Source organism: Hipposideros armiger, unplaced genomic scaffold (assembly GCF_001890085.2).
Source record: "Hipposideros armiger isolate ML-2016 unplaced genomic scaffold, ASM189008v1 scaffold_129, whole genome shotgun sequence".
Lineage (NCBI taxonomy): Eukaryota > Metazoa > Chordata > Mammalia > Chiroptera > Hipposideridae > Hipposideros > Hipposideros armiger.
This window is the reverse complement of record NW_017731479.1, coordinates 233,636-259,402: the sequence shown is the minus strand read 5'-3', so window position 1 is coordinate 259,402 and position 25,767 is coordinate 233,636. Positions and strand designations below refer to the sequence as shown.

General features: G+C 42.2%; 1 protein-coding gene across 1 annotated transcript in view; it reads left to right on the top strand.

Moving 5' to 3' along the window:
• TAOK3 (TAO kinase 3) overlaps nt 1-24,641 on the top strand; it is a 165,136-nt gene extending 140,495 nt beyond the window's left edge. The window contains exons 15-21 of the mRNA XM_019649130.1: nt 2,055-2,291; nt 3,995-4,123; nt 6,307-6,510; nt 14,192-14,431; nt 15,872-16,084; nt 22,075-22,257; nt 23,245-24,641. Of these exons, the coding sequence (XP_019504675.1) occupies nt 2,055-2,291; nt 3,995-4,123; nt 6,307-6,510; nt 14,192-14,431; nt 15,872-16,084; nt 22,075-22,257; nt 23,245-23,406 (1,368 nt within the window). The 3' untranslated portion in view covers nt 23,407-24,641. The remainder of the gene's footprint in view (nt 1-2,054; nt 2,292-3,994; nt 4,124-6,306; nt 6,511-14,191; nt 14,432-15,871; nt 16,085-22,074; nt 22,258-23,244) is intronic.
• Nucleotides 24,642-25,767: the final 1,126 nt, after the last annotated feature.

Here is a 25,767-nt window from a genome sequence, read left to right as displayed (position 1 = left end):
CTCATACTTTAAAGAGGATTGTCCTTTAAAAAAGAGAAATGAGTATGAAACCGAGCGTTCGTTTCAGCTGGAAAGGTTTCAAAGTTCGGCTAATGTTTAATGGTGTACTTTGATAATACTATCCAGTTACCGAACAGCACTCTCTTGATAGTAAGGACTCAATCTACTTATTCAGGGACACCTTTTAAAAAGAGCAGAGAAACAAAACTGTTCTTTGTACAAAATGCACTTTGACCCATAAACTGAAAATAGTAGAGAGAATTAATAGCAGCATGAAAATTTCAAGTAAAACTTGTTTGAGCTTCAGGCTGAGGAGAAGTGGCTTATACTATAGCTAGGAGTGACTAAATTACTAGGTGAAAAGCAAAACCAAAGTTATAATTTTGTAGTTAAATTTTTTTCCCCTAAGATAGAAAGGATGAAAAGGAAGTGACCAGAGAATCTGACAGGAAAATTAAGAGGGGTGATAAATTGAAGGGAGCACTGAAAAATCAGAAAAGGTAGAAATGAGATATCAGAATTTACATTTGCAGTCTTCAGTTTGTTGGCTACTCACTTGAGAATGGGTTAAGGAAAAATTACTAAGAAAAGTAGCTGTCCAAAACTCATAGAAATGCCTTCTTCTCTTGGAGAGGAAGTAAATGTATTATAATTTGTTAACATCTCTTGCAGGGAAGGGGAAGAGGAGACAGATGATTTAAAAGGAGAAAGATCTTTCTCTCGATTCATATTAAAATAGGAAATAATAAATCTTGTTCAAACTATTTTGAAAGGATACTCAAAATTCCTGTGACTGTCAGAGAATGATCCTTAAAACACAAACACGCAACATGATATAGCACAGTTGTTCTCAGAGGGATTGTGTCCCCCAGGGGACATTTAGAAATGTCTGGAGACATTTTTTATTTTCTTGACTTGGGAGGTGCTACTGGCATCTAAGTGGGTAGGTCAGGGATGCTGCCAAACATCCTAAAATGCACAGGACAGCCCCTCAAAACAAAGAATTATCCGGCTTATTGTCAGTAGTGCCAAGGTTCAGAAACCCTGGTATAGTGGGAATAGCATAGCTCTGAATCAGACAGAAATGGGTCTGAATTCCAACTCCACCCCTTATTAGCCATGTGACTTTGAATATATATATATTTGATACAATGATATATCAAAAATATGTAAAAATTTTTTGGCTGAATGAATAAATTAATTCCCTCGAGTCTCAATTTCTACATCTCTAAAATAGGAATGGTAATGCCTGCTTCATGAATGAATAAAATGAATGAGTGAATGAAATAGGTTGTTTTAGGATTAGAGATAAAGTATGTAAAGAGCACCCAGCACAGGGCCTGATACAGGAGAGTGTTCAGGAAATATGAGGTCTGACAATTAAGTTCGTGAACTCATCCTAGAAAAAGTGCTACATACCTCATTGCTGAATATCACTACGGTCACCTTCGAAGTACTCCCCTTGGGAAGCTATGCACTGACACCAGTGCCTAGTCCACCCTTCAAAGCAATTTTGGAACTCTTTTTCTGGAATGGCCATCAGAGCTGTCATCATATTACCCTTAATGTCCTAAATGTCATCAAAATGTCTTCCTTTCAATATTTCCTTTATCTTTGGGAAAGAAAGGAGGTCATTGGGGCCAAATCAGGTGAGTAGGGAGGGTGTTCCAATACAGTTATTTGTTTACTGGCTAAAAACTCCCTCACAGACAGTGCCGTGTGAGCTGGTGCATCGTCGTGATGCAAGAGCCATGAATTGTTGGCAAAAAGTTCAGGTCATTTAACTTTTTCACGCAGCCTTTTCAGCACTTCCAAATAGTAAACTTGGTTAACTGTTTGTCCAGTTGGTACAAATTCATAATGAATAATCCCTCTGATATCAAAAAAGGTTAGCAACATCAGTGCAACAAGTTGTGAACTTAATTGTCAGGTCTCGTAGTACGTGAAGTGATGGTGACAACGACAAAGTTGTGCCAGAGGGTTCTCCTACTTTGCCAGAAAGTTTGTCTTACGTGAACCTGGTTACCTGAGTTCCGTTCCCCAACCCCAATCAGGTTACACGGCAGATCCATGAGCATGAGCAGGAGAACGAGTTGCGGGAACAGATGTCAGGTTATAAGCGGATGCGGCGCCAGCACCAGAAGCAGCTGATCGCCCTGGAGAACAAGCTGAAGGCTGAGATGGACGAGCACCGCCTCAAGCTCCAGAAGGAGGTGGAGACGCATGCCAACAACTCGTCCATCGAGCTGGAGAAGCTGGCCAAGAAGCAAGTGGCTATCATAGAAAAGGAGGTCAGTATGTGCACACCTGCCTCCTGTTCCAGTCATGGCATCCTGTTGGCAGGAGGCAGGAGGGGTGTGATTGGGGGCAACGAAGGAACAGTATTGCTTTGATGGGGGGTGGGGAGTTATATGGCTACTTAAAATTGTCATTAAAAGTTAAAATAACAGCTAAAGGTATATATCACATTCTTGTCGATTCAGATATATTCTGAGCATTGGTCCCTTGGTGGGGGCCTAGGTAAAATAAAAAGAAACAGGATGCTTCTATCCTGTGGAAACATGCACAGTTCAGGTCTGTTCCTGTGCCTGCAGCACCCACAGTCCTCAAAGGAAAACTGCCCTCCCCACGGCCTCTTTTAGTGGTGATAATCCCTGCCTGCAGCTGATTGGCCCAGGGATGGCCACCAGACCAATGGCTGCAAGTAATTCATCTGGCTGTGGCTTGGGTCTTCTAGGGAACCTCTCTCTTCTCCATCCAGGTTCTAAAATAATTTAAAAACAGACAAGAGGGTAAGGTAGATAGTCAGAATGTCACCTTTATTACTGATCAGCGTTAGATGGGAGGAGTGGTTATGTCTGAAGGAAAATGGGCCTAATAATACTGAACAAAATTAAACACACCTGCCTACCCAGGCACTGGCAGTGCTAAACCAGTCGCCTTTCCTGCCAGCCCCTTCCCCACCCTAAGACTTACATAGTGTGAAAAAGCCAGGGTGAACATGTGCTCCCTGGGGGTGAAGTGACTGGTGACAGGGTGTCAGGGGTGTTTCAGTAATTAAGCTCGCTCTCTCTCCACATGGAAGGGAACCTCAGAGTCCTAGAAGAAGCCTCCCCTCAACAGCTATCCATCTATGGGACAGTGTGGCATAAAAACCTCTGCCCAAACAGGAATGATGTTAGTTAAATAAACCAGTCAGATTCTTTCTTGGGGATTTGACTTGGTAAATATGTGGGGAGAATAGTTCATAAGGGAAGAATTGTTGATAATGGAAGCTACAGGTGAACAGATACATAAAAAGAATCACGAAGCGTAATTCCCTCTCTATCCCCTAAACACCTCACCTTACATATGTGCTTCAGCTAATGGTCCCCTGAAACTTAGATTTGGTCACTTTTGGGAGCCAGTATGTATTAGGTTATCTTTTATTTGGTCTGTGTGCGATCCACTTAGGGGACCCCAAAATGTCCTGGTGTCTGACTGTTGTGATTTGTAGCAGGTACTAAGAAATTAAACGTCATTAGCTTTGTCTGTTTTACTAGCGATGACCCCACTAGGAAATCTGATAGTTGGAATAATTAATGGATTAGAGTTATATTCTTGGAATAAAACTGGCCAGTTATGTTTATCCATTTTTATAATATAATCCTTGGGCTGCTAATAATATGATAAAAAATATTATATTATAATCCTTAGTTTACCTTTCATCCCATGTATTTATGTGTGTGTGTTCAATCAGACATGTTTAGGGTTTATCTTCATATTTTTCCCATAATTGGGAATACGTTTTTCAATGGTAAATTTTCTTTTGTTTGTTTGTTTAAGATACAGCAAAATCAGAGCAGACATTTCCTTATTTTGTTCTAATTAATTATTTGTTCAAAAAATTACATGATTCAGCATGTATGTACTCTTTTAATGCATTGGAGAATATAAATAGCTGAATTCTGTGTGACGAACAATTCATCTAAGATCGTATTTGTTATTTTATCAGGCAAAGGTAGCTGCAGCAGATGAGAAAAAGTTTCAACAACAGATCTTGGCCCAGCAGAAGAAAGATTTGACAACTTTCTTAGAAAGTCAGAAGAAGCAGTATAAGATTTGTAAGGAAAAAATAAAAGAGGTAAGAGCACGAATATTTGTAGTCACCAAGTTGCCATTAGAAAGGTTGGAACTTAAAATTGATTCATTTTACATTGTAACCTATTCGTAATCTAACTCATAGAGTCTCAAACTTCACATTAGAATCACCTGAAATGCTTATTAAAACAGATTGCTAACCCACCCCTAGCTGTTCTGATTCAGTGGGTCTGGGATGGAGTTTGAAATATGCGTTTCTAACAAGTTCCCAGGTGATGCTGATGCTGCCGGTCCAGGGACCACAGTTCAAGAACCATTTGGTCTAATTCTAAACCATCCTTGCCTACTTCTGGTTTCTTCTCCACACTTCAGCCACAGTGATCTTTTCAAACTATAAGCCTGGTCTTATCACCTCATGGTTTTAACATTTATTGACTTCCCATTGCCCTTAAGATAGATCAAAATACTAGAAGTCCCTACGTGGCCTGCTACCAGCCTCCCCTCCATTCTCACCTCACACCAGTGTTGCCCTCACCTGCTTACCCCACACCCGACTCTTCGCTGCTCCTGCCACAATGGTCACCTTTTGGTTCCTCAAATGTATCAAGCTCTGCCCTTCTCCAGGGTCCTTGCTCACACGGTTTCTTCCTCCAGGATGCTCTCTCCACCCCTCACCCCCAATCCCGTCCCGACCACAATTCTGCTGTTAATTCCTTCTCCTCCTACTTGTAAGATTTAGGATTGTTTATCAGTACCTTAACTTAAATGTCACTTCCAGGAAGCCTTTCCTGACATAACCTGGTTATGACCAGGTTATGGTCATAACACTCATAACCAGAGTGTTATGAAACTCTGGTGTCATAACACTAGTTTTCAATTTCACATTTTTTTAGTGATTCTTTGAGCTACTTTGCCTGCTACCAAGTAAGCGATATAAGCAGAAGCCGTGATTTTTTTTGCCCATGACTGTATCCTTGTGTCTGGTACACGTGAATATTTGATAAATGAATGATCGATTTTTGAATGTTTAGTTGAAGACCACTAGTGGCCTTGGAGAGTCCTCCCGAGGAACCACAATTGGATCTGAAAGCTCAGATTTCTTTAATTCTCCTTTTACCAATCCTGACAGGTGAATTAACCTACTACAGTTCCATAGACTTTCCTTCTCGTAAGACCTAGGATTTCTTACTTGTAGACTAGTTGTATATTAAGGTTTAATAAAATTTAATATGGGGCATTGTTCTAGTATACGAAATCATTCATTTGAGCCCATAGTCTATGTTAACAATATGGGACTAAACAAGATTCCTCTCCAATTCTTTTTTTCATTAGGAAGTGAAAGCAAGTGGTTTGGGGTGGGCCTTGGGATCTTTTGCTCTGCCCGGAAGAGCCACTGGTCATTGATGGGCCTGACAGAAATTTATGTTTGATCCACACTGCCTGAATGGCAAGAACCTCTGACACTATAAAATCTAGAAAACCAGGCTGTATAGAGAAACAGCCCAACTAAGAAGGCTCACTCACATTCTCTCCAAGTTCTCTTAGTGATTGCTTGAGCTTAATTATGATATCACAATAGAAGGACATTGCTCGATTACAGAGATAACTTTGCTGTTTCAGTAAGAAATTCTGAAATTTTCTCAGCTGCAGATAACGTTTTTATTTCTAACTCCACATGTTCGCTCACGCCCTGGAGGCCATCCTCTATGACTGCAGCCACCATTTGTGTAACACGAAGGTACTGGAGATGACATGAACTCCACCTTTCAAAAATTCTCCCACAGAGCAGCATTCAAGAGCCCCCACTCAGTCTTCAGGCATAAGGCGATTTTTGGTTCACCGTACTCAGATTTTTGAGTCCAAGCGACCACGGGCCTACACTTGGAATATGCTCACTAGGAAAACCAAGCCTAACCCCAATTTGAGATAGCCTCAATAATACTTTCTGTTCAAAGCTAACGTTACTCCTTTTGAAGTAAAGCTTAGCTCAGACTGTTGAAAGTGGTGTGTATATTTAGATATCAATATACTTAATGTTCAATTAATTGATAAAAAAAATAAATAATAATAATAATAATTTTAAAAAGTTGAGGAATGTGTGCAACCCTAAACAGTCTCATTTGCTTTCTAAATATTTTAATCTACCATTGCAATAAATGACTAGAGTTCCTTTGGCTGATGAGACCGGCATGGTTTTGTTTTGTTTTGTGTCCTTTTTGTGTGAAGGAGATGAATGAGGATCATAGCACACCCAAGAAAGAAAAGCAAGAGCGGATATCCAAGCATAAAGAGAACTTGCAGCACACACAGGCCGAAGAGGAAGCCCACCTTCTCACTCAGCAGAGACTGTACTACGACAAAAACTGTCGCTTCTTCAAGCGGAAAATAATGATCAAGCGGCACGAGGTGGAGCAGCAGAACATTCGGGAGGTATGGGCCATGTTCCTAACTGTTGTCACTCACTTACGGGACACCGAGCTTGGTGAGGATCGTGACCTTGTCTGTCTGTTTCATCCATTCCCACACCCTTAGCCTCCATAGCCTTCAGCACAATGCCTGAGACCAAGTAGGTATACAAAAAGTCAGGGCGTGAATTGACCACCGAGGAGAGAAAGCCCATTTACAGAACAAGAAACCAACTTTTTCCAAATAAATACAATAGAATTTTATTGAACACCTATTCGAAGCCATATTATGCAGTAGAGAATCAAAAGAAACAGAATAGAGAATTTTTGCTGTCAGCTGTTGTCACAGACTTGTGGTTCTGAGACCCCACATGAAACATTTAAATAACAGCACGGTGCTCTCTAATTAAGGTCATTCAGTCAGTCATCCAGCACTTACCGAGGGCCTCCTTTGTGCCAGGCTCGGTGCTCGCAGCGCCAGGGCTTCCCAGAAGCTCTACTCCTTGCCTTCCAGTAGTCCCGACTCGAAGAGGAGAAACAGATGTGTAAAGACTAATTAGACTATAACAGGTATATTAATAGACACATAAGTAAAGTATCATGGACATACAGTCATGAAAAGGCTCAGAGGATTCAGGGATTGATGAAACATGAAGTGCCCTGGGTGTGTGGAGTGGAGCATCAGAGCAAGAGTAGCTGGAGGCAGAGTGTGGAAGGCCGTGTTTGTGAAGCCACAGCGGTTAGGCTTGAGCCTCAAGGCAGCTGCGTGGCCATGAGAGGTTTTGAAGCAGGAGAGTGAGAGATGATGACTTTTCTCCATTTTGAAGAATTAGTGCATCAGCCTGAGGGTGGGCTAGAGTGGTGAAAAGCCAAGTGCAGTGAGGTCCGCTAGGAGGCCCTTTCTCTAGTTCCACCTGGAAGAGGCGGTGGGGATGAAGAGAGAGTAGAGCTTTCTCTTTTTTTCAAATTAGCATGCATCTTCTTTAGCCCAATGCTGTAAGATTCATAGGTGCTTTTGGAAATGAGATCCGAGTGACATTTCTGAAGCAGAACTGAAAATAATTCGGACTAAATGATGTGAGGGTTCCAGGAGAGGGAGGAGTCAAAAATGACTTCAAAGTTTCTAATTTGGGAAATTGGATAAATATGATGTTATTCTGTGAGATGAGGGATAGAGAATGTGAATCAGTTACAGATACAAAGATCAATGGGAAATCATTGTGACCTGGAATAATCAGAAAAAGAGAAACCCTCACAAACGAGCCGGCACATTTGTAAAAACACCTGAGTTTAATAAAAACCCAGTGTTCGCCTGCGCGAAGGAAACAAGCGCTTCAGGTACATGGAATGGGAATGGGAATTGCTCTAAGTTTTTGGAGAGCAGTATTCAAATGGGAAGAAAAAAGGGTGGAGAAAACTCAAATTTATATTCCACATAGAATTATGGGCCAGGCTCAGGCTCTTTTTCTGTGTTATCTCATCTTACTGGAAGAGGGAGAAAACGCTGAACGTTTTTGAGCCATTTTGAGCCAGGCAATGAGTGATATGGCTAAAATTTTACTTTAGAGAGATCAGCCCAGTTTGGTGAAACATACAGATTGATGAGAGCATGCATTCTCGGTGGGGGTGATATTGCCCCCAGGGGAATGAAAGTAGGTTCCTGTGGGATTGGGGTCTTAGCTATTGCAATGGCTTGTGGCCCTCTGAAGGGACACTGTACATGAACAGATATACAATATATCTGTGGTATTAACATTTCAGGAGTGGGGATGGCCAGGGGTGGGCAGAGCCTAAAAAGGCTCCTGATGGGGACAATAACGAAAAAAAAAAAAAAAGGGTTGAGAAACACTGGATTAGATGAAAGAAACTAAAAGCAAAGAGATAGGTGGCAGGAAATAGGGTAAAGACAAAGATGGTGGCAGTAGCTGTCAAAAGAGAGGTGAGTTTGAAACATATTTTAAACTATAAAATAAACAGGACTTGGCATACAACAGGATATGAGAGAAAAGACGAAGGTAAGGTCAAAATGATTTCTAGGGTTTAAGACTTGGGGAAATGAATTTTGGATGGAAATAGAAGCATAGAGAGGGGTGTTGGTAAGAAACTGATTGATTCATTAGACATGCTGAGTTTATTAGAAGTTGGAAAAGTCCAATAATCAGTTGCAAATAACATAGTTAGGACTGTTTTCATCTGGCAATTATTATTGTTATTCTAATAGCACATATTTCAAAGAAGACTGAGGCTAAGGGGACACGTAGTGCCCGTAAAAGCTACGGAAGACAATTATTCCCCCCAAAATGATAGAAACTGTATTCATGACTTCATTAGTATCAGGTTCTAACCAATTGAGTAAAGAATAGCTCCGTGAAGGTATTAAGAGTCTAGACCTTCTTTTGTTTAGTCTTATTCCAGAGACTTCTCATGAAAATGTTCAAAGTTTTTCTTTCTGTTTACAAAAGTAATCAAAGAACATTGAAAAGAGACAGTATAGAAAAATACAAAGTTGAATAGGGAAAGTTCTTGATATTCCCATCCCACCCAATCTCTACCCTGAGACAGTCACCATTAATTTGGCACATAATTTCCAGGTTTTTTATCTGTACATATGTATACATACATACAGTTTATATATTATACGTATACGTAACTTTTACTTTACAAAAATAAGATTACATTAGCATCAGCGGGTTTATTTGATTTGCAAGCAATAGAAACACTCTGGCTGACTTCACATGGAAAGGAATTTATTGGAAGGGTAGGGGGTAGATGACAGAGCTGAAGAATCACTCTGGAAAAGATGAAGAATCAAGCTGCAAAAGCAACTTCCATGACCTAGAGAGCAAGAGCTAGTAATGGACATTCCTCAAGGCACCAGCATTTGAACGTATCTCCTCCAACCATGTTTAATTTTTGTTTCATTGCTGCTTAAGATTCACAGTCCCAGGAGATTTAGCACTTGATTGGGTAATGTGCTTACTCCCTTACTCTCTGATTCCAGATAGGGTGGAGTAGTTTCTTAAGCAAAAAGCAGAGCCTGTTCACAAGAGAAAGGGAAATGGATGCTGGACCTACAAAACCCCCCAGATGTCTACTGTACTGTTTTGTAACTCTTTTCTTTTTCACTCACTATCTAGGACATATAGCTCTGCCTCATTTTAACCATTAATAGTATTTTTTGGGGGGTGGAGGGTATGGCTGTAAGATTATGTATTTAATGAGGTACTTTCTTAGTGGATATTTTGTTGGAGTTTTACAATATCACTAACAATACTACACAGAACATCTTTGTACATATATCTCTTTACACATATGCAAGTATTTTGTAGGATATATTCTCACAAATGAAATTTCTGGGTCAGAGTGTATACATCTACATTTTGAATAGATATTGCCAAATTGCCCTCTAAAAGGTTTTATATACTCTCACCAACAAAGAGTACCTGTTTTCCTATATCTTTGCTAAAACCGAGTGTTAGCAATCCTTTTCATTAATGAAAACATTTTAAAAGCTCACCAGAGACTAGGTTGGGCCTCTTCCACAATCATCACTGCACACAGATGCATGCTCACTGTTCTTTAAGCAGATTTTTAAAAGTAAGAACTGAAACTGCGAAAGCATTAAAAGTCTTAGGCTAACAACATCTCTATTTAAAAGTTTGAATTCTAGTTCTTACTCAACCTCAGTGGGCATGAGCACAAAAAGTTTGACTTGAGTGAGATCAGCTGCTTTTAAAGAAGTCAACAGCACTTCCTTTGAAACCTAAATAGAAATGGTTGGGTCACAGTTGGGAAGGGCTTCTTAGGGGGACACACCCTGGATCCACGTCTTACACAGGAGGTAGGGTCACGCAAAGTTTGGTGATGGGGGAGGGGCCGTGGCGTATGAGCAGCCCCTGTGTTTTTGTACTGAGCACACACTCAGCTTGGCAGGATGCCCACAGTAGGTGAGCATCGCACACGCCTTCAGGGCGTATGCACACCGCGGGCACTGTACCACTGCATTTGTCTTTGTGCTTTTGCCCAGCTCGTTTTGTTGAATTCCTATAAGCTAAAGGTGCCCAGGATGAGGCTCTACTGTACATTGTGTCACTTGTACAGGTGACGCAGCCATCGCATTGTCTAGATAGAGCAGAGGAATTCTTCAGAGTATTGTATCACGGACTGAAAAAGCATAAAACAGGAAAATAGAAGCCTTCATTGGGAAATCTTTTCATGGAAAATGTCGAAAATCTAGCAGCTGTGTGTTCTTGTATTAGTCTCTCAATCCTCAAATTCCTATCATATATATTGGGTTGTCGGAACAGTCATGACGCATTTTTTGCAACAAAAAACATAGAAAAATTCATCATGACTTTTCCGACAACCCAATAAAAGGGGTAAATCCTTACAAACTTAACTACCTCAGAGGGTTGCAATTAAGATTAAAATATATGAAATCACTTTTAAAACTTGAAAGCACATTACACATTATTACGTAGGCACAACCCTGGGCTCATAATAGGGTGAATAATGTTCTCCCTTCCCCGCCCCCCATGGTTTAAAATATTAGAGGCAGATCGCTAACTTACATCTCAGCAATTTAGATGTGTGAATTAAAGGGAAAAGGAATAACTTACAATTGTAACAGAAAAGCCATTTCAGTATCATGTTTCTCTCACTTTTCTAATAGTTTATAAAAACTAGTTTTAAGATACTCACTTCTGAATACAGAAAAATAACAATGACACGTTTATCTATTCTGAAGTGTTTCCTTCCGGACTTTCATCTTCACGAGAATGGTAGTTCATGGTGGAAAAGTTATCCTCACTTTACACCTGTGGAAACAAAAACATAGATTAAGAGACATGCCCAAAGCCATACATAATGAGTCAGTGGAATTGCTGAAACTGACTCACACCCTGAATACTTTTCCATTGATTCTCAAACTTAAGTATATATCAGAATTAACTTGGTGGTTTGTTATGAAGACCGATGGCTTGTAACCCACGTAATTCCAATGCAGGTATTCTGTGGACAACATCCTGAAGCATTCCATTCCACAGAAAGGGAAGCATTCAATTTCTTCTGAAAGTGTTGTTTGCTTTGTGTCTTCTACTTTTTCCCCCATGAGTTTCAGGGCTCTGGGCAGCTCGACTCAGTTTGGACTTCTCAGTTTAATAAAATGTGAAAACGCCCAGTATTGGGAGTCCTGGTACTCAAAGGTTTAAAATGAGCTAGTGACCTAGAAACAGGATATTTACCCATTTCAAAGGCTTTCCTTGGCCTTCTCTTGGTCACTGGACTAGAATAGCTTTAGTCTCTTGGAAGGGCTCACTGTCCGTTAGTGCCACCTAGGGGCCAGTTAGTCAGTTTTAAAAGAAGATATTTGATGGTCCGGGGTAAAGAGCAGAAAAAGTCTGCAAGAGGAGATGGGGGAGATGCTCTGGGATATTATCTTTTATTCCTTAAAACAAATGGAAGTTGCACATCTGATATTTCCCCACTAGAAAATAAACTCCGTAAGGAGGATGTACTTGTTCACTGTTGTCCCTACTGCCCCCAACAGTGCCCGGTACGGAAGGAGTGCTCAGCAAATACTCGTTGAATAAATGAATGAATGATTAGTGATTTTGCTCCAGTAATAGAGTCTGTGCTGTTTAAAGTAGATACAAGGCCCAAGTTTGCAGGATATTCTCATCCACACCAATATATAAATGTTATTGATAATTCTATGGAAATAAAGTTTTCTTCCATAGTGGATGCCATTACAGAAGAGAGGCATCCTGTTGTTCTAATTTAAAGTCCAGCTCAGAGGCGGCCGGTTAGCTCAGGTGGTTAGAGTGCGGTGCTCATAACACCAAGGTTGCCAGTTCGATCCCCACATGAGTTACTGAGCTGCGCCCTCCACAACTAGACTGAAGACAACTACTTGACTTGGAGTTGATGGGTCCTGGAAAAACACACTGTTCCCCAATAAAAAATTTTAAAAATGAACTTAAAAAAAAGTAAAGTACAGCTCGAAAGCTTTCCCCTTTCCTTGGCCTTTGAAACTAGTTGTAATACCACCCTTTTCAGAAATCTTACAGCACCAAATCTTTACTTTTGTAGCACTTATCACTTCCAACCTTGCTCTCTTTCTTTTTAAAATTTATACATAAAACTCATTTCCCTGTATTAATTAAGCTTCTTTGTTTGCATGTTGCTGAAATTTATTTGATCCAGCTGAAGCCCAAAGCAGGGAATTTACTACAGAAATATAGGAATGTTGCATAAAACCCAATGGCAATAATACAGCTGGACCCACAGGAGAGCTTAGAACCAGTCAGGAACTTGGGCATCAGTATATTCCCTACACTTCTTTCTTCTCTCTTTTTCATTCTTGTCGCTCGCTCTGAAGCCCAGCTTTCTCTAATCCTCAGCACTCATAGCGGCAGATGGCTACCACATATGTAGTTTTTATATGCCCCTCAATTTCAGCCACACATAAAGATATAACTTTCTCCGGGGGTGGCTGGTTAGCTCAGTTGGTTAGAGCACAGTGCTCATAACACCAAGGTTGCTGGTTCAATCCCCACATGGGCCACTGAGCTGCACCCTCCACAACTAGATTGAAACAACAACTTGACTTGGAGCTGATGGATCCTGGGAAAAACACATTTCCCCAGTTAAAAAAATAAATAAAAATTAACTGTCTCTGAATCCCAACCCCAAGTTTCCCAGAGGGAAAACAGATTGATTCAGTCAGCTAGGAGCTGAGCATATACCTCAGTGCATATCATTACAGCTTCCTATTAGAGTGTTAGCAAGTTGAGGACATAGTCATGGCTTAGTAAACCTTTTTATGTACCCAGAGCACAAGATTCAGATCTGTGACATAGCGCCATTCTGGAAATAGTCTTGAACTGGTGAAAAAATTTCAATCAACTTCTCCCTCCCCCACTTTTTTCTAGTTTCCTTTCTTGCCCCCTTAGACAAAAAAGAAAGACATGAGTAGAACTGGAAAGAACAAAATGATTAGAACTAGAAATGATCAAACAGACTATAGTGGAAAAGATGAAAGGGGAGAGATTTCTGCTTTTTTTCCAGCATGTTGTGAAATCTGAGACTTTAAAAAAATAAGTAATTGGCATACTTCTGATACATGCAAAAAATAGGGTACTTTCCCAGAAGAACATTGCAGACATCATCAGTTTAATTCATTGATTCTCAGCTCTGTCTGCATGTTAGAATCACCTGCAGAACTCTTAAAAATATTAATGTCACAGTCCCACCCCAGACAATTAATCAGAATTCCAGGTGGTGGAATTAAGGCTTCTTATGTTTTAAAAACTTCCTCACTTAATTTTAATGGGCAGCCACGGTTGAGAACCACTGGTTTAACGGAAGAAACATTTCTTGAGACCGGTGCATAGCACGTTACCTAATTAAGGGCCTCAGCAGCTCTGTAAGGTAAGAAGGGGTCCAGTAGACCTCATCCCGTCTTACAGATAGTGTGGTTGTGACGGCTGTGAAGGTGCCCAACTTGTCCATGGTGGACCCACATCCAGAACCTAAATCTCCAGGGATTGTTCATCTAATCTCATTAAATCATGCTGCCAAACACTAGTGGGTTTAATTAACTAAGGGACTTGTGCCATTCCCTGCCATCCCTCCCTTACTTGTGCATCCTGTCCAGTTCATCTCCGTTCACCTCTCTCCATTTATCTTTTTTTTCTTGAACGCAGGAACTAAATAAAAAGAGGACCCAGAAGGAGATGGAGCACGCCATGCTGATCCGGCACGACGAGTCCACCCGAGAGCTAGAGTACAGGCAGCTGCACACGTTACAGAAGCTACGCATGGATCTGATCCGTCTACAGCACCAGACTGAACTGGAAAACCAGCTGGAGTACAATAAGAGGCGGGAAAGGGAACTGCACAGGAAGCATGTCATGGAACTTCGGCAACAGCCAAAAAACTTAAAGGTGAGAGGAAACGGAAGCATTTCCCCGTTTGGGCTCCCGGACAGTGTTGGACTGGATCCGTGGTTCCTACAACCTGGATGATTGTCAGAGTCACCTGGGCAACTTGGCCAAATTACAAATCTCTGGGCCCCTCACCTACTGAATCGGAATCTCCAGATGTGAAGCGCGCGAATCGGCCTAAAACAAACTCCTGAGGAGAGGCTGCCGGGCACGCTGGTTTGGAAACCGTTGTACTGGATGATGTCTCCCTTTTTCTTTGTATCCGTTTTATAATTTCTCTGACCCCCTTCATCATCGGCCCTTTTAAAAAGTGTAACGTATGGACTGACAGCAGCCCATGGTTCTAAAACCAGGACATGAGAACGTTACCTGGCAGGTACAGGGCAGATAAATTGCATCCATCATGCCAGTCACATCATTGGCGGTAGCAGTCACTACCTTAAGTGCTGCTGTGCTGTGAAAGACGCGAAAGCCACGTCCAAGCTTTTAGGAGAGAATATGATGTATTAGTGATATCTGTCATGGGCATGGGACTCGGGAGGCAATCTCCATGTGCCAGGCACTTTTTATTTCTGCACTAGAGACGTGGAGCTCCTTTGGCCCTCCCTGCCTCAGATAATTTTAGCTAATTAGCAAGTTTTATGGACTAAGCTATTGCCATATGTCAAGGGAGACATAGTCAGTGTTGATACAGGTATGAGGCCAACCTCGATCCCTCCGGCCGTGCTCCTCTCTAGCCAAATCCTATCGTGTCTAAATAGTGATCCCTGTAATCGCAGCTCCGCTAAGTTTTCGTGAAATGCACACGTGACTATGAGGCAACCTGAAGGAATGCCTTCCGGACTGATAGACACCCACCTTCTCCTTGCCAAAATGCATATTTGATATTGCTACATGCACGTGTAACCTCTTAATGGAGGGAAATCACTCAAATCACTTTTATTTATGCTGCAATTTAGTGGACTTGTCAAGGAAGCACAGAGCAGTGAGAGCTGGCTCGTGCATTGCCATCCCCTTTCTCCCTGGGAAATGAGGGGAGGGGAGCGGGCTGACAAAAAAATGGGGGAAAACAACTAACAATAGAAGACGCTGAAGAGTTTGACTAGGAAACAATGAAAATAATGAACAAACTTTTAACCAACTGAGCCTCATAGTATTCCACAACCTGCTTAGAGTTGTGGTCCCCTTGTAACAATTCATTTTTTTTAATCCACTCCCAAATTCAAAATGACTTCTATTTGTTTACTATAAAACCAAAAGTATTGGCAACGTTGACTCTTGTCTGTGCCATATGCATTATTTTCATTATTACTGAGTAGTGGTGTGGGTCACTACAGCAAAAGACAGATGGCCCCAGCACCTGTATTATGTCATTAAAATGAAAGACTTTCTGTATTTACTGATATGTTTTTATTTTCCTTTTATCACTGTCCCACACAGGCCATGGAAATGCAAATTAAAAAACAGTTTCAGGACACTTGCAAAGTACAGACCAAACAGTATAAAGCACTCAAGAATCACCAGTTGGAAGTTACTCCAAAGAATGAGCACAAAACAATCTTAAAGACACTGAAAGACGAGCAGACGAGAAAACTTGCCATTTTGGCAGAGCAGTATGAACAGAGTATAAATGAAATGATGGCCTCTCAAGCGGTAAGTGGTTAGGTTCAGTGCCACGGCTTCAAGAGCTTTGGGAATCAAGAAAACTCAAGATCCAGCCTTTTGTTGCCAAGATGATTCTTGCACAAATTTAGGATACTGGTGTTTTTCTGCCCAAAGAACTGAGGAAAGGACGACGCTGAATAAAGCCACGCCAATGCGGATACTTGCTGGAGTGTGCCTTATAAGATGGAGCTCAAGGAATAACATGCTACATCAGACCTGTGGCACTTAGGGTCTTGGAGGGCAAGATGTGATAGAAAGCGCACATAACACCGTTTTTATTCATCAAAGATTGCCCAGCTAATGTCAGGCATAAATAAGACACGCAGACACATTCACTCAATAAATTTTTACCAAGTATCTGTGCTCAGCACTCGGCTGGGCTCAGAGATAGAGTGATGAGCTAGGGAGACAACAGTGGGTCCCTGTCCTCACACGTGTCAGTCAAGTAAGGAGGTCAGATCGTTAAGCAATAAAAATAAAGCATAATAAGTGCTTTAAAGTGGGAGGTGCCAGGGGCTATGGGAAGATAAGTGGGAACAACTAAGTTGGTCTAGGGAAAGCTTCCCAGAAAAAGCCAAGAAGCTCAAAGGAATTCATGGAAGTAAACAGATTCCATGGAAAGGGACCCATGTAGGCAGAGGTCCAAAAGGTGGAAAGTGCATTTGGGGACTGAAGGAACTTTGGTTCTTGAGCCCAGAGTTCAAGGAGGAGCATTGTGGGAGCCCCAAAGGGAGAGGTCCTAAAGGTCTTGGTAAGCCAGGGATGGGAGCTCACCTGGTAATTCAGTGAAAGTTTCAAAAGGTGAGTCTTAAAGGACAACAGTTCACCAAACAGGCAGAAGAGGAAAAGGTATTCCTGGCAGAGGCTACTGCTTTGCAAGGACTCAGAACCCTGAAAGAGGAAGGCACATCTGAGAAACAATGAGTAGTTAATGTAGCAGGAGGATAAACAGAAGGAAGCAGGTAGATAGGCAGGGGTCAGATCCTCTAAAGCCAGGAGTTTGGACATCATTGTGTAAACAATGCAGAGCTGCTGATGCCTGTTTTAAGAAGGAAAGCGACAGGATCAGATTTGAGTTATAGAAAGATACTGGCAGGAATGTGGCAAATATAGGTAAAGAGACCTGTTAGGAAGCTATTGTAATAGTAAAAAAAAAGGGGGGGGGGAATGAAGGCCTGAACTAAGAACATGCTCATGGAGGTGGTGAAGAGGGAGAAATATTTAGGAGGTAGAATCGGTAGAACTTAGTGACCAATGTGAGAGGTAGGTTTGATAACGGTGGAATGGCTGGCTCATCATTTTACCAAGACAAAAATAGAAGGAGGGGTGAGTTTGGGTGCCTGGAAGATAATTGGTAAGTTGTGGACATGTTATTCGAGCTATGTGGGTATCCCAAGTACAGAGGCACAGAGGTGAAAATCTATAGTTCAAGAGGGTGTCAAGATTAAAGACAAAATTCTAGGCATCATTGTTATATGGCGACACTTGAAGTTGTTAGGAATACCTGTGATCTTCTAGGGACAGGAGATAGTATTAGGGAGGGGACAAGGACAGATTTGTGGACCCCAGCGTGTGAGGGCTGAGTAGAAGTAGGACCAAAAAAGACGATTAATCAGCAATATGGGAGGGGAAGCAGAGAGCACATCACAGAAGCCAGAACTAATATTCTAGTGGATTATCTCAAATGTGGCAGAGAGACCAGCTGGGCCGAGCAGTGGATTTGCCCACTGATTGTCCCAGTCGGTGGAGTGGTGGGAATGAAAGTCATTGTAGTGCATTGACAAAGTGATTATTAAGTGAGAGAGAAATTGAGTGAGATTGCTACTTCCAGATCCTCATCAGTGAAGGAAAGGAGAACTGTAGCTAGAGGTAGAGACAGTTAAAGGAGGACTTCTGTCAATTGGGAAAGGCTTAAACGTGGCCTTGGGCTGAGGATAGGAGCCAGTGTATTCATTCATTTGTTCACTTATTCCTTCATCCAGTAAGTATTTATTGAGTGTCTATACTATGCTGCAGGCATCCTAGGATGCTTTGGTGAATGAGACAGTCACCAATCATATCTGCATGGAATTTATAGAATGGAGGAAGCAGACGTTGAAAAAGCCTACTCAGTGTAATGGCAGAGCAAGTGCAGCATTAACACAGTGTAAACCAGAAGGCCCAGGCCAGTCGGGAGGGTTGGGAAAGGCCTCTCAGACACACCGAGTATTTAAGCTGAGGTGTGGGGAGCACAATTCTAGGCAAAAGGAACTGCATTTGTAAAAATGGGGAAAGACGGTGGAAGTCCATTATGTTTGGAATAGAGAGAACGAGGCAGAGGCTGATAGAAGAAAAAGACTGGAGGGTAAACGGGGGCTAAATCACGTAGCAGCTCGGAAACTTTCTTAAGAATGTTGATCTTTATCCTAAAAGCAATGGGAAGCTATTGAAGAGTATTATGAAGGAGGGGACTGACATCAGATTTACATTTTTGTGTGATCATTCTGGTGGCATGTGGAGAGTTGCCTGCGAGATGGCAAGGACAGATATAAGGAAGTCACTGAGAAAGTTGCTGCTTTTACCTGGGCACAAGGGAGCGGGGTCTAGAGTAGAGAGGGGGCAGTCGGGATGACAGACTAGTGACTGAATGGGAGAGATAGGCAGAGGGTGGAATCCAAAGCGTTCAGTAACAGCTTGAATGTGGACAGTGAGGTGTTAAGGATGACTCTGAGTCTCTAGTTTGAACAAAATGATAGATGATGGAGCCATTTACCTACATGGTAAGAAAGGAAGTGGAGCCGATTGGGGAAGTGAAACGGGAAAGATGATTAGTTATAGATACATACTACATAGATATAGATATTAGTTACTATTAGTCATATTCAGCTTGAGGGCCTGGGAAACTTCCAGGCACAGATGTCTCTAGTAGACTGGATCAGCTAGCCTGGGCCCTCAGAAGAGAAATCCAATGTAGAGGTATAGATGTGGGGGCTGATTTGCATATAGATGGTAAGTAAGGCGTTTGGAAAAGCCTTTGGAAGAGAGTTTAGAGGAAGGAGACTGCCCACAAAAAAGCCCTGAGGAAAACCCACATTTAATGGCCCAGTGAGGTGGGGAGTAGCTGGAAAAAGCAAGGAGGGAGGAAAAAAACCAAGAGGGTGTGTGATATTTCAGAAGATGAGAAAGATTTCAGGAGGACAGGGGCAAACCACAATATCCCGTGCTGCTTGGGCGGTCAGGTGAGATGACGACCCCTTCTAGGTGGCCGTCAGTGACCTCAATGTGAGCCAATCAGTTAGAGGGGTAGGATCACCATGATGCAGGCTGGGGAAGGCAGAGGGGCGGCATTTGAGAAGGGGAGGGAGAGTTGATAGGGACATGACGGGTGGTTGGATTTCTGGCTCGTTCATCTTTGTATTCTCAGCATCTGCATCAATGACTGGCATACAGCAAGTGCTCAATGAATGCTTGTTATATAAGATGGGAGAGAACCAGTCGGGAATATAGGTTCATGTTATATAAGATGGGAGACAGCCAGTCGGGAATATAGGTTCATGACCGCCCTCAAATAAAAGGAGAGAAACACCCTTTGCTCTGTGGCAGGGAGGAGATAGAAGTATGTGTGATGAGTACAGCTGTCCTCTATTGACTGCTTACCATGTACCAGGCACCACTTTAAGTATTTCGTGTTATTTCGCTTTTGTGAGACCCCTTTGAAGTAGTTACTGTTCTAACCCTAATTTACCTACGAGGAAACTAAGGTTTACGGAGGTAAAGCCACCTGCTTAGGCAGGAGTTGGCAAGCTTTTCCAATAAAGGGGCAGAGAGCACATACTTCAGGCTTTGTGGACCATAGGCCCTTTGTCACAACCGCTCAGCTCTGCTGTTGGAGTACAAAAGCAGACACAGGCGACACATAAATGCGTGAGCATGTCTGAAACTTAACTTACAAAATTGTGAGCATGTCTGAAACTTAACTTACAAAAATTGGCAGCAGACCAGATTTGGCCCTTGGGCCATAGTGTGCCAACTCCTGACGTAGGGTGTCTCCTGGCCAATTAGTGGTGGTGCCAGGATTTGAACCCATTTTCAGGGGAGCCTATAAGCCTGTATGCTTGGCCACTGCTGCATTAGGCTGCTTCTGTCACATCCTTTTCTTCAGCTTAATCCACTTGAGAAAACAGACATGATGTTTACTTTTATAAAACTTTCTAATGGATTTTGTATGTTCAATTTGGGGGTGATGAATACCCGATACTGGAATATCCTCTGACTTATAACCTGGCACTTTGTTACAGAGTCAGAGCTGGTACAGAGTAACATAGTTACTGACATTTATAATAGAATGCCAGAAATAAGAGAAGATGGAGGCGTTTCAGTGGTCCAAACTGCCCCTAGGGTCAGCCTCTCACCCACTGGGCCAGGGCTTACAGCAGTTCAAGAGTCTTTGTAGATAAGGACAGACTTTCATTCCCTTTCTTGGTAAGGAACCTCCCATATCCAGAGGGAATCGATCACAATCTCATTGGGAGCCAGTAAACCCTTTGGCATTTACCTGGAAGGCTGTTCCTGCTGCAGATTGACTGTTGATTGCTTCTAGTATTTCTTCTCCCTTCATAACTCATTGAGGAAATGAGAAGAGAGATATGTCCTTTACTGGGTTTCAGTGAAAGCTGATGAATTATTGGAAAGTACCTTGGAAATATGATTACATTGTTTTGTGTTCATTTGCTATAGTATGTGTCTCGGAAAGTACTAAAGAAGACACTATGGAAATAACTTTTAAAACTATCCCAACAACATTTCAAAAAGTCATTTCTCAATCACGATATTGAGATGTAATTGTTCACTGTCACAAATTGTACAGCTAGGGGAGGAAGCATTGGCCGAGGAAAAGTGCCTTGACAAAGAGGCCTGTATGGAAACATGCAGATAAACTCAGGGTAGACAGAACTGTCTAGTTCAAGGGTTCTGAACCGAGGGCCTACGAAATCTAGACAAAACCAAGCCTGGGGCAGGAGGGTCATCCTGCTTTAAACATCCTTTTCCTGCCCGTGGCCCCAAACCTTGGGCTCTGCTCACTTTCAAGGTTGGCATTTCTGCTGGCTGGCTGGCTTGGCCCAGTTCAGGTGCTGCAGGGAGGGAGTAAGGGGCACCCTATCAGGCTGGCTTATAATCTGGACTTTACTGCTTCAAACCAGAAAATAATGCCCCTTAAGATTATCAAGGCCACCTTCTGTGCGGGAAAGATTTTGAGTCGCTTGAGTTTTAGATTGGCTGGCCAGCAGGATAACTTCTGCAGCCAACAGCAGGGACCAACCTGCTAGGAGTACAAACTGCACTGTGGTGTATCCTCAAGGGTTATGGAGGTTGGACTCAAAATTTTTTTTTTTTTTTTAGAGCTAAGGATATCTAGATGTATGGTGGATTGGGGGTAAAAGATACCTAACTGTGGAAATGGTTAGTCAGAACCAAACTCATGTTAACAGCTACTCTTTATTGAACACTTGGTATATATCAAGAACTATGCCTAGGATTTTATAAGAATTCTTTTATTTAATCTTAGACAGTAGGAACTTGTTATTTGCCTGAGATGGGAAAAAAAATAATAAAGGCAACAGGGAGAGGCCAAGTAGCTTCCCATGGTGACACCCCTAAGTGGATGGTGGAGCTTGAATGCAAGCCCGGGAGTCTGCCTCCAAAAGCCACAGGTTTAGTCACTAGAGTGGGTAGCATTCCTGACTCCTGCTAGTGTGGTTTTCAAGAATGTTTTTGTTTTCTTAAGAAAGAATGCTTTCAGAAGAGAATGTGTTTTTAGAAGGTTGCAGCCCACTGGGCAGTGAGTGCTGTTTTTGATTCCTCACTCTGGATGTACCCAGGGCGTCTGTTTTTTCTGTGGGGACCTGTTTCACTCCAAACAACCAAACATCCTCCCATAGTCAGTCACCGCGTGCCGTGAGCCAGCAGTGAATCACAGTGTGTGTCTTCTGTGCCCGCAGTTACGTCTCGATGAGGCTCAAGAAGCAGAATGCCAGGCCTTGAGGCTCCAGCTCCAGCAGGAAATGGAGCTGCTCAATGCCTACCAGAGCAAAATCAAGATGCAGACAGAGGCACAACATGAACGGGAGCTCCAGAAGCTAGAGCAGAGGGTGTCTCTGCGCAGAGCACATCTTGAGCAGAAGGTAAGGCCCTGTACCGCTGGGTGGAGGAGGGGGGCCCAGCCGAGAGAACTGCCATTAACTGAGCCCTGCCTGTGTGCCCAGGGATTCAGGCTCACTTATTAGCTGCCTTTATACCCCTAGAGGTAGGCGCGATCTCCATTCTACAGGCAGGATCTGAAGGTTCCATACGGTTCCGTTACTTGGCATAAATCTGATCCCACAGCCTAAGCTCTTTGTATTCTGCTAGGAAACCCTCCACCATCACAACCAGAGGAATACACGGGTTCCGGGGAAGTTGGTAGGACACGAAAGGGACGATAAGCTCATGGCATGGCTGCTGAACGGCACGAGGAAGCCAAATGCAGCACTGGCTTTGATTTTCAGACGTTTCTAAATGAAATCACCAGCAGGGCTCTTTAAAAAAATTAAAATGAAGAGAGGCTGATATTGCCACGCATAATAAATGTTCTCCGAATTGAAATATTCATGGCTTTAGGTATTGCCGAGGAATATGAAGCAGAAAAGATTTCATAAAGCATCTCAAAGCCGTTAAGCATTTATTTGCTTAACCCGTAATTTGTGCTTTCTTTCTGTAGTTCCCGGAGACCAATGTAAAAGACTATTTTCCCAGCCCCTGTCCTAGAGCTAAATTGCTAATGACCCAGGGGGCGTTGGGCTCTCTATGGGATAGCCGCACAATCTGATTGTGCTTGAGTGTCTTCTAGCTGCTCCTGAGCCATCTCTTGCTGAGACAGGACACTGACCTAGATCAGCCCAGCTGCTTGGCTGGCTGGAATGGTAGCACTAGCCCCAGGTGGGCCCCGAACATTTTTACTCTTGGGCGCAAGTCTTAAATATCATGGATTAGTTACAAGACATTTATCACAGGACTCGCCCAGCCCGCCCCAGTCCAGTTCCGTCTTACTTCCTGTGTGTCATGTGGGTGCATGTGCGTGTCTGCGGGGAGAGCCTTCCGGTTAACAACTGCTCCTCTTGTGCTTCTTTCAGATTGAAGAAGAGCTGGCTGCCCTTCAGAAGGAGCGCAGCGAGAGAATCAAGTATCTATTGGAAAGGCAAGAGCGAGAGATTGAAACTTTTGACATGGAGAGCCTCAGAATGGGATTTGGGAATTTGGTTACATTAGATTTTCCTAAGGAGGACTATAGATGAGATTAAATTTTTTTGCCATTTACAAAAAAAAAGAAAAAAAAAGAAAAAAAGAAAACAGAAAAAAATTCAGACCCCGCAAAACCACATTCCCCATTTTAACGGGCGTTGCTCTCACTCTCTCTCTCTCTCTCTCTTACTCTTACTGACATCGTGTCGGACTAGTGCCTGTTTATTCTTACTCCATCAGGGGCCCCTTCCTCCCCCCGTGTCAACTCGCAGTGCTGGCCGAGACCTGGCCGTCTCTTCTATTCATAGTACACGTCACAGTATTGATGTGATTCAAAACGTTTCAGTGAAAACTTTGGAGACAGTTTTAACAAAATCAGTAAGCCAACAACAGAAAAAAAGTGGATGTATATTGCTTTACGCAATCACTCATTACCACCAATCTGTGAAAGGAAAGCAAAAAATATATATAATAATAATAATAATAATAATAATAAATGCCAAGGGGGAGAGAGACACAATATCCGCAGCCTTACACCTTAACTAGCTGCTGCATTATTTTATTTTATTTTATTTTTTTGGTATTTATTCATCAGGAATAAAAAAAAAAACAAAGTTTTATTAAAGATTGAAAATTTGATACATTTTACAGAAACTAATTGTGATGTACATATCAGTGGTGACATATTATTACTTTTTTGGGGCTGGGGTGGGGTGGGTGGGGTGAAGAGATCTTGTGATTTTTAAGAACCTGCTGGCAAGAGTTTAACTTGTCTTCAGCATATTCTGATTGTATCATAATCATTTTCTGCTGTTGCAGAGAATGTGAATACACTTAAGGAGCTCACAGAATCCCAGTAGCACAAATTGGGCTTTGGCAAATCGTGTATTTTGTGTATAGAAGGAATTTAAGGAGAGGTATTACTTATTTTCATATTGTATTTTAACTGTTTCTCTGATCAAATTTTTTTACTTCCTCCTCCTCTTCCTCCCCCCCCTCCTCTTCCGATTCAGTATTTGGAGTTCAACGCTGTCTCTCAATCAGATCATCTTGATCTTTTTCTTTAGTCCCCCTCCCCTCCCTACGTCCCATATCTTGGTCATAAATATTGCATTATTCACACTTTCAAACTGTGTATTTTCTTACAATAAAAAATGATGAAAAAAAAAAGGCTTTACTTCTTTTGCATGCACTTTAAAAAAAAACAAACAACATTTTTCAGGTTCCAAGGAAGAGCATGATAACTGTCAGAGCTTTTAATTATATTTGTAAATAAAAGTGTTCATCACATCGCCTTGCTGTGTTATTGTAGCAGGAAGTTTCCCTTCTAGGTTTATCAGTTCCTAATTCCGAGGGAGGAGAACCACCGCCCTCCAGAAGCCTTTCTCCCAGAGTCCCGGGTTGCTCCAAGAAGAGCCATTCAGGATTTTCAGGTAAAGCTATGTCTTCCAAGTTCTCCTACAGGATCGAAGATAGTATTGCCCCATCTGAAATGGTCAACTGCACCTTTTTGCTATTAAGAATAGGAAAAGGCCTGTGCACACACACACACGCACGCACACAGGCTCCCCAGTGTGCCAGTCGCGTGTAGGAGTATGTAGTGCTGAGGAGAGAATTTGGGCACCCTGAAAGAAAGGCAGGCTATGAAGAAGATATTATAGCCAAATATTTGAAATGACCCCACTGTAATAGATTCCCCCCCCCCATATTCTGCTTGTATGAGAATAATTTTATGTGCATAGCAATGAAGTGGCAGAATACATAACTTCTAGGAGATGGCTTTGGGGTCAAGACCCTCTCAGTAAGAGCTCCTGTTCTTAGACTTCTAAGTCCTGGATCTTTAGCATGATGACCTGAAGGTCACTCCTGTGCCCTACAGGATATTTCGGTCATCACAGACCAGTGTGACCAGATGTGATCACTGTGATAAACTAAAGCAGGGAGGTATCCTCAAAAAGTTGTCATTATCACCATGGGTTATCTCCAACCTTAAAGCCTTTTATCATTATGCCCAGGTTTCCTAAGCAGCTTAGTCCATTGAAGTTTCTCCACTAAGTACATCAGAAAATAATATTGGAAGAAGGCTCATAGTTACCCCCCCCCAAAAAAAAGATAACCTGCATTTCATGCTTACAGTTACCATGTGATGAGACACTATACCAAACATTTTAAGATGAGGAAATAAGCTCAGATCAGGGGAGATGGTGGTGGTGGAGACTGTATCGAGACCCATCTGATTTCAGGACACACCCTCTAAGCACAGGTCATACTGTAAATCAGTAAGGCAGAAAAACATAATGTGGTCTGTTGCATCCATTTCTCGAGTGAAAAATGTCTAGCTAGCTTGTGGAAAGGCCTTATGTCTGTGAGATTATAGGTGCTGATTTTATGAAATTTCCTTCTCCACAAGTTGG